This window comes from Belonocnema kinseyi, chromosome 8 (genome assembly GCF_010883055.1).
Source record: "Belonocnema kinseyi isolate 2016_QV_RU_SX_M_011 chromosome 8, B_treatae_v1, whole genome shotgun sequence".
Classification (NCBI taxonomy): Eukaryota; Metazoa; Arthropoda; class Insecta; order Hymenoptera; family Cynipidae; genus Belonocnema; species Belonocnema kinseyi.
In genome coordinates this window covers 29653417-29662561 of record NC_046664.1, presented here as the reverse complement: position 1 = coordinate 29662561, position 9145 = coordinate 29653417, and the positions used below count along the sequence as shown (strand labels likewise).

At 31.1% G+C, this 9145-nt stretch overlaps 1 protein-coding gene across 1 annotated transcript in view; it reads left to right on the top strand.

Annotated features, from left to right (window-relative positions):
* LOC117178422 (ATP-dependent translocase ABCB1-like) overlaps positions 1-9145 on the top strand; it is a 63914-nt gene that overhangs the window by 3095 nt on the left and 51674 nt on the right. Inside the window, exons 2-4 of the mRNA XM_033369848.1 lie at positions 471-537; positions 2259-2680; positions 5386-5557. Coding sequence (XP_033225739.1) covers positions 471-537; positions 2259-2680; positions 5386-5557 — 661 coding nt within the window. The remainder of the gene's footprint in view (positions 1-470; positions 538-2258; positions 2681-5385; positions 5558-9145) is intronic.

Genomic DNA, 9145 nt, shown 5'->3' with positions numbered 1-9145 from the left:
GAAAACGCACTTTTCTGAAGGATTAAAAAAACTTGAAAAGCGATTGACCAAGTGTATAGAGCTCCAAGGAGATTACGTTGAAAAATAAAAAAAAATTTACCCGAAAAAAATTGTTTTTATACTTCATTCTAAGGACTTATTGAACTACCCTCGTACAATATTGAGTTTTTACATTTTTACATTTTATATAAGAAAGATCCAACTGCGGTAATTGTTATTTTTAGGCAAATAAAATTCTTTCAAGTAGCTTCTAAATTGTTGAATGGGTATATCTTCTGTAAAGCAATAGATTTTGTCAGGCACCTTGGGAAAAATGTTTTCTATCAATAATTCTTTAATTCTTCTAATTACAATTTTTAAATTTAGAGAGATAAAGAAAGTTACTTAAAATTATTTTAAATATTTAATTTTGAATTTCTTCGAATCGAAGGAAAGAAACGACTTTTATTAAATTCACGAATTTATTCTAGGGTTTCCAGGCAAGAAAGAAATGACAAAAAAGGAGACCAAATTCCTGCAGTTCCATTTTTGAAATTGGTGAGACAATCTACTAAACTACATTTAAACTTTAAATAAATATTCCAAAAATTTTCTGAGATTTGTGTAAATGATTTTTTTTATATGCAAGAGGACAATTTTTGAAAATTATGGCAAAATTTTTTTTTCACGTAATTTTTAGTAAAATATATTTATTATCGCTGGAAAATGTTTGCATTTTACTAAATCTATTATCTTAAAGCATGGAAAAGAATGGAAAGGACCATATTTTTGATAATTGATGAAAATTATTGTCTTCACAATTACTATATAACACTTTTGTATAATAAATAGAGAATCAAAAATTTCCAATTTGGTTTCAAAATACAAATATACGAAAATGGCTCAGAAACGGTTAATTTAATGATTTCGAAAGATGATCTGAATAATAATAATAATATGCTAAATCTTCTGATTTTTCAAATTAAAAATAACCATTTTCACGAGAAAAATAACGTAAAAAAATGATCAATCTTTGAAATTGAATTATTTTTGTATAAAATAACCGTTTTTTAGTGGTATACATTAAAATAACCTACAATTGTCGCCAAATTATAAATCTCCTCTAAAATCTTTAAAGATATTTTCAGTGAAAACCGCTAGCTCAACTTACAATCGTACAAAATAGTTTAATCATCTTTTAAATGATTTCAAATTATTTTTTGACTAAATTAACGATTTTCGGTGTATAACACCAATGTAACTTTAAATTGTTAGAAGTTGGAAATGTTCTCCAAGAAAAAATCAAGAGAAAAGACACTTTAAGAGAATTCGAAATTGTTCAGGTTTTTAAATGTAGTTATTTGAACAAAAATCATTCGATTCACATCCAATTATTTTCGTTTGAAAATATCAATCTCAGTTAAAACACAGGAAAATTTCCTAAGGTTATTGAAAAAGAATAATTATTGTAAATAATTGTAAAACACCAATAATTTGCAACGAAAAGCACTTATATAACATAAAAACCATACATTTTTCAGAGTTCTAAATCTTCTTTTAAACTTACTGCTTTTTCTTTATAATAACCGTTTTTCTGTGAAAAATATTAATAAAACCTGAAACTATTAAATACTTCAAATCTTGTTCCAAATTCAATGATAATGATTCTGGTTTTAAAATACTATTTTTTAGCATAAAACGCTAAGATATTAATTAATTGGGAATCCTCATGATCATTTTTGTTTAGAAATGCTAATGCCCTATTGCATACTATACTATACATACTATACTAAACTGTACATACTATATTTGCATACTATACATGCTATACTAAACATGCATAATATTTTTAATAATTTATAATGATTTTTCTCTAGATTTTATTTTAGAAATCCTCTTAAGGGCCTGTGACTGTCTGTCACGTGACCAAGTATTGCATATTTATAAATTCAGCGCTTTTATAATGATAAAAGTGAATATATTCTGTAATTTATGGAAAATTGTTCCAAATATATAAAGACACATTTATCTGTCTCCATTGAGTTTTTATTGTGTGCAAATAATGTAGTTTTATTAATTCGGTTTCAGCTAGGGCTCTAAAACCCTGTTCTCAGTTACATGCAAAAACCAAATTTGACAAAATTGCACTATTCGAACAAAATAACAACACATAAAAGCCCTAAATAAACAGGGCTTCTTCAAAAAAGGCTTGGGTTGTACCAAAACCAGAAGTCAGAAAATTAGTTGGAATATAAAGTGACATATTTGATTTTCTAAAGAAATTTGCATCCCATTTTCAGTTTCGATACGCCACAGAATCAGACATTTTTCTCATGGTCATTGGAATTATATGCAGCATAGGTTCTGGATTGACAGTGCCAGCAAATATTTTTATTTTTGGGGACCTAGTTGGCTCTATGGTGAATGCAGAAATGATGAATTCAATCCAACAACCTGGCATGAATTACACGACATCCATGTTGGATGATATTATGAACGCTGTGACAAAATTTGCAATTGGAAATTCAATCATCGGTGTGGTCATGTTACTACTCACATATTTTAGTGTGATGATTTTTAACTACACGTCACAAAGACAAACTTTCCGCGTAAGAACAATGTATCTCAGGTCAATTTTACATCAAGATATCAGCTGGTATGACATCATGAGTTCTGGCGATGTAGCAAGCAGATTAACTGAGTGAGTTCTTTTTTACAGTATTCTGATAAATTGAATATGTCAATGAATATTTCTAGATATTCATTAAAAAATAAGTACATGAAAAATACTGAGTTTAGAGACAAATTACAGTACCGTCCAGGAATATGAGGACACCTAAAAAGCTAGCAATTACAAACATGCACTGATTTTTGCCAATTCTAATCATTTAATTTGAATTGATGTAGAATCACCCGTGTAGAAGTAACCCTATTTGGCCCTATTACAAGTCGGGCCCTAATCGGGGGCTATTCGGGTTATTAATTTAGACAAAGTACCCACTCGGGGACTAGTTGGGCTTTTTATTTTCAAAACTGCAGTCGGGGTCTGGTCGGTGGTTGGTCAGGGGCTGGTCGGGCCTTTTTGTTCACTAATTTCCTTGCGGGTAATCTTCAGGATCTGGTCGAGAGCTAATGGGGCTCTGGTCAGATTATTTTTATGATTGAGTTTTCGGCGAAGTCTTATCAAATGAGGTAATATCTAAAAAAAGAGTGATGATTTTTTTTATTCTAAAACGCTAAGAATATGTATAACAATAATTTTTTTAATTGTTTAATTTTCAGAATAGCCTGATTCTACTTTGCGGGTGTTGTTTCTTCAGATACACGTACACAGAAATATAAGGCACTGTAGCAAGGTAAAACGAAGTTGATATAAGCACTCTGTTTTTGGAAATATTCGTTAAAACTACACTGTAAAAAATTTCGCAAATTTTCCCTACTATTTAGTGGGGAAAAATCAACATTTTCGTTGGGAAAAATCACTCTCCCCAAGATATGGGGAAATTTTCTTAATGTTTCTTATAACTGACTAAAAAATTGGGGAAAATTCTCTAAAATTTAGAAAATTAGATAATACCTACAAATTTTGGGAAAATTTCCCTAAACTTAGGGTAACTTATATGAAAATTTTGAACTATTCCCTACATTTTTATTAAATTATTATTAAGTTAATAATTTGGTATGAAAATCAACTTTTTATAAAAACAACGATCAAAATCTTCAAAAAGCCGTAATGTTATTTTTTTGTAGTATTTTTTATAAAATTTCGAATTTCATGGAACATTTATAAATACCTTTGTATGGAATTTTAAGAAAATCCATATTAGAAAAGATACATATAGATGTAGGTGAAAAGTGCCCGCCGGAAGTCATAAGACTCTAAATTTGTATAGATGTTTATTTTTTAATTGATCTGAAAGGTTTATCATATGTAAATAAAGTTTAATCCTTCAGGTAGTTGAAATTGGACAGAGAACAAGTTTTTTATTAATCAGTGAAGAGTAGTATACTAGTAGTAAACTATTAAGCACGGTACAGTTCAGATTTCGCAACCACCTTCATTTTAGTCTTGCGGTTCTCGACTGGTAGCTTTAAAGAAAATCCGCAAGGGTGCGACGTGCCGCCTCTAGCGCAACACAAACGACGCATCGAGTATTTAAGACAGCAGTCCACATGTAACAAGGGACAATTACCTGGAGCAGAGACTACCGTGACCAACATGGAGGTTCCTTCAAAGCGAAGCTCTTCCATTGCTGCGTTCCAGCTGAAGTTTTTTTTTTTTTTAAATATCAATATACCACAAATTTTGGGAAATTTTTTAGTTACATAAATTTATGCATTTTTAAGCGTAGGATATGTTCCCCATTAAATCTTGAAAATTAGCGTCAACACAATTTTTGGGAAAATTCCCCAAGAAATTTTTTAAAGTGCAATTACTTCGAAACAATTGTATTATCATTTGATCCCTACCAGTGCCCGATCAGGCCCCGCCTAGGATAAATCGGGTCACCTGACTAGCCCCCGAATAATCTACCGTGACGCTACTGGTCGGGGGCTAGTCAGGTGACCCGACTAGCCCCCGACTTAAAGTGCGGTCATCTGGTCGAGAACCAGACTAGTTCCCCATTTTAATTTATACACGGGCTAGAAAAATAATGGTAGCAATTTAAAGATAAAGAAATGAACCCTGTAGCCTCCTCTTTAGAATGAGTACAAGAAATTGTAAAAATTTTAACTGGTTCTCGAATTATTATTAAAATAAGAAAGCATGCCAGGAGTTAAAATTAGACCGGCCTTCCTTACTCACTTACCCAAACTCCGAGAAGTGCAGAAGTGATTGCATTTTTTTAATTGCTAGTTTTCAATCCCACCGCTGCCACCAATTTTTGTTTCGCGCAAGCCTCCATATTTTTTATGACGATTCGATAACTATTGAAGAATTTTACACTTTTTTTGTCTCATTTTAAAGGCGAGAGATTTCAGAGCCTATTCTGAGAATTTCAATAATTTTTATCACTATTTGTCTACATTTTGTCAAGAGTTGAAATTGAATCTTGTGAATTGGCAAAAGTCAGAAGTTTTCCCAAAAAATTTTTCACTCACTTTATCAGTCTTTATATATCAAAAATACTGATGATTGCCTTTTTTCAATGTAACAGGATTTTTGACAAAATTTTATAAGTGGTTCTATCTTATTTTGTTTCGGAGACATCCTGCGAGACGTAAGTGCATGTTTTCAATCACTAGTTTATTAAGTGTTCTCATAATCCTACATATTACCGTATGAAGACCAAACTTTCAACATGAAGAAATTTTTTTCTCGATAAACAATTATTTTCATAAAAAACACTAATAAAAAAAATTATTTGAATTGATTCTTTCTTTTTTCTCTAACAATTTCTTTAGAGACGTGATCAAATTCGAAGATGGCATTGGCGAAAAAGTGGTGATGTTTTTACACAATTCCTTTGCCTTTTTGGGCTCTGTTGGTCTTGCATTTTACAATGGATGGAAGTTGACTCTTGTCTGTGTTGTATCATTTCCTGTTATGGTAATAATTCTCATCAGTATAGCCAAGGTGATTAAAATTTTTTAATCCAGATGGAAGTGATAATAAAATTCACTATTCATGTTCCTCAAATTAAAATTTATTATCTGTTTTTTTTTCGTTTAAAAGAATGCTTTGATTTCAGTGGTTATATTTGAAACATTTAAATATTTTCAGCTGTTGATCTTTCAACTAGCTTTTTTCAAATAATTCAGTTTTTAAAGCTTCAAATTAAAAAGTTTTTAATGCAAAAATTTAATATATTGTTCAGCCTCATTTGAAAAGATTAAAACTTCAAACTCAAAATCGTAGAATTTTTAATGTTTTAAATCCAAAATAATTAAATAAAGGATTTTTCTACATATGTTTTATGTTAAATTTTCAAGCAAATAGTACATTTTTAACTAAAAATATTCAACTTCAAATAAAACCAGTTGCATCTTCAGTGAAATAATGAAATTTCCAACAAAATAATGAATTATTCAACTAAACAGTTCACTTTTAACAAAATAATTCTATTTTTAACAAAATATTTACATTTTTAACCAAAATGATTCTAGATGACAAACACTAGAATTGAACTTTTAAATAAAAAAAAGGTTAATTTTGAAACAAGGATCTGTAGCGAACAGAATTTTTTATAGAAAAGTATTCAAAGTTTCTAACAAGCAGTCCAATTTTTAATCAAGAAGACTAATTTTCGACAAAATAAGAGGCATGCACAACAAAATAATCAATTCCCAAAAAAATGGACGACTGAAAAATCCCGGAAAAGAAATTTTTTGATACTATATAATTTCCAAATTGGAATCTTTCTAAATAATGAAATATCTGAAACGTTTATAATATTACCCAACTAAAAAGTTTCCGTATGATAATTGGAGAATTTTCTAGTTCGTATATTTTATAATTCGGTAATAATGTGTCGGGAATCTTATTTTTCGGTAATCTTCGAATTCCGAAAACTTATTTTTGGAAATTTTTATTTTTATTAATTAATCAATAATAATACTCAATTAATAAACGCAATTTTTATATAAGTATTTTCAGTTTTAACCAAGCAGTTTAATTTTGAATGAAGCAGATTAAGTTTCACCCGAATAAGACAAATGTACAACAAAACACAAACATTTTCAACTGAAAACAATAGATTTTTAGCAAATAGTCTGATAGTTAAATTTTCGTTTGAAAATATATATTTTTTAACAAAAAAATGTATAATGTTCAACCAATAAAATTAATTTTCAACAAGTGTCAAAATCAGCCAAGTCCCACCTATTTTTCGATGGTCAAGTTTTTTTCGCGTAAATTACTTTATTCAGATCCCAGGGATAAATGGAAAATACAATTTAAGCGATGTAGAGGAATTCGAAGTTTTACAAAATTTATTGTTAATAACATTTTTCTGCATGAATATGGTCATTATTTATTTTCTATCGATTTGTTAGACGTATTTTGCTAATTTTTTTGAATGATAATTGTAAAGTGGACACTCTTCCGATACTGATTTTTACATTCTCATCAGAGAAGGTATTAGATTTGTGTGAAATTTGACCCCCCCCCCCCAGTTTTTGTCAAATGTCCACGTTTTGAGACATCCTGGATCCGAAAAACAGGTTTTTAAGAATGTGTCTGTCTGTATGTCTATATGTCTGTCTACCTGTCTGTATTTATGTATGTATGCATGTATGTATGTCCGTCTATCTATGAGCACGATTGCTTTTGAAAATATTAATCTATTAGATTGCCTTTAGGACACTCGCTTAGTGTCCTAAACTAAAGGTCAAGTTTGTTAGACAGACATTTTGGATGAAAATTCAAAAAGTGGGCACATTTTGAATATTTTTGAGACCACTTTTTTCAAAATTAAAAAATTCTCTGGACGGTTCTTCATAGATTTCCAAAAATTTAACAATTTATCCTTATGGCTTTTTTTGAAAAATCCAAATTTACCCCATGACTTTTTTCTATAAAAAGAAAATGATCAGAGTGAGAGCATTTTCAAAATCCAAAAAAATAAACTAAAATGAACATTTTAAGCCAAAATTTTAATGTATTTCCTGAAAAACAGATCCTATTCCATCTTCACTCCATTGGGAATCAAACCACAAAACTTCTGATTTCCGGTCAGATGCTTTTCCAATTAAGCTATTAAAGGGATCAGAATAAGACCTCTTAATTCAAGAAAATAACGCCAATTTTCAACTAGGTGTCAATGATACAAGTAATTATTTTAAAGGTATCTGTTATGTCATCAGAGATGGTAACCTTACCGACAGTAGATCAACCCTTCAAACCATTAAGGCAGAAAATCTACACAATATCGATCAAGTTAAGAATCTGACCAGAAATCAGAAGTTTTGTGGTTCGATTCCCAATGGAGTGAAGATGGAGTAGGATCTGTTTTTCAGGAAATAATTTTAATTTGAAAATATTATTTTCCATCTAGTCTGATTAAGACGTTAAGCATTTTCTGTTATTGAAGAATCTTTACTTGATCGATATTGTGTAGATTTTCTGCCTTCATGGTTTGAAGGGTTGATCTACTGTCGGTAAGGTTGCCATCTCTGATGACATAACAGATACCTTTAAAATAATTTTAACCCAAAAAACGCATGATATGAAAAAAAGTAAAGAGAAGAAAAACTTTGCTGTTTGAAAGCCCTACAGGACTATGATAACAACTTTTTTAATTTGGTCGAGAAGTTGAACACCCCAAATCTGTCAAACTATGCAAAATAAGAAAAAAAATGAAAAATCTCAAATTGCGCACCTTGGAAAGAACAACAAATTAAGAAAGAAACACTTTTCGCTAGTTTGAGCGCATCTAGGGCGCGCGACTGTTGAATCTCGCGCTTCGCGCTCGATAATATATTTATCTCGCGCTCCGCGCTCGATAATGTATTTACCTCGCACTCCGTGCTCGGTCTTTGGATTACCCTCCACATTTGGGCACAGATCACAATGCGAAATTTTCTACATTGTATGTTGAAAACTATTATATCAAATTCCTATTACAATTTCTTTCTGTGTGTACCTTGGTTTGGCACTGCTTATTCAGATATTACAAAATAATGTTCACATTTTTTTTTCTTATCCTAATAGGACCCTGTTGTGGTTTTTTAATACTTTTCCCTTTTCGGAAATGTATATATATATATAATTAAAAATTTGTCATAAGGACAACCGCAGGATTTCGCCGGGAGCGGGTGCTAATCTGGAAAATTGCACCTGCTTCCAGCGAAATCGCGGTAAAATTTCAGCCACAACCACGTCTCACGACCGTGAGATAGGTGGTTACAGTCTGCAAAGGAATCAATACGACGATCCAGCAAAAGCCTCTTGCACCCTAAGAACATGGAGCGACCCAAGGACAACCGCCTCCTGCATTTTTCCCGCAACAGAATATTCCGGGTACAATCGTTGCAACTCTCTCATAAGATCTCGATACCTCTCTTTCTTTTCATTCTCCTTGGTTATGATGTTTTTGTCAGCTGGTGCCGAACATTCGATAACAAACATGGTTCACTTCTCGAAGTCAAGAAGAACCATATCAGGCCTCGAGTGAGCAACAGAAACAATTGTCGAGAATATAAAGTTCCAGTATATGCGGCACTT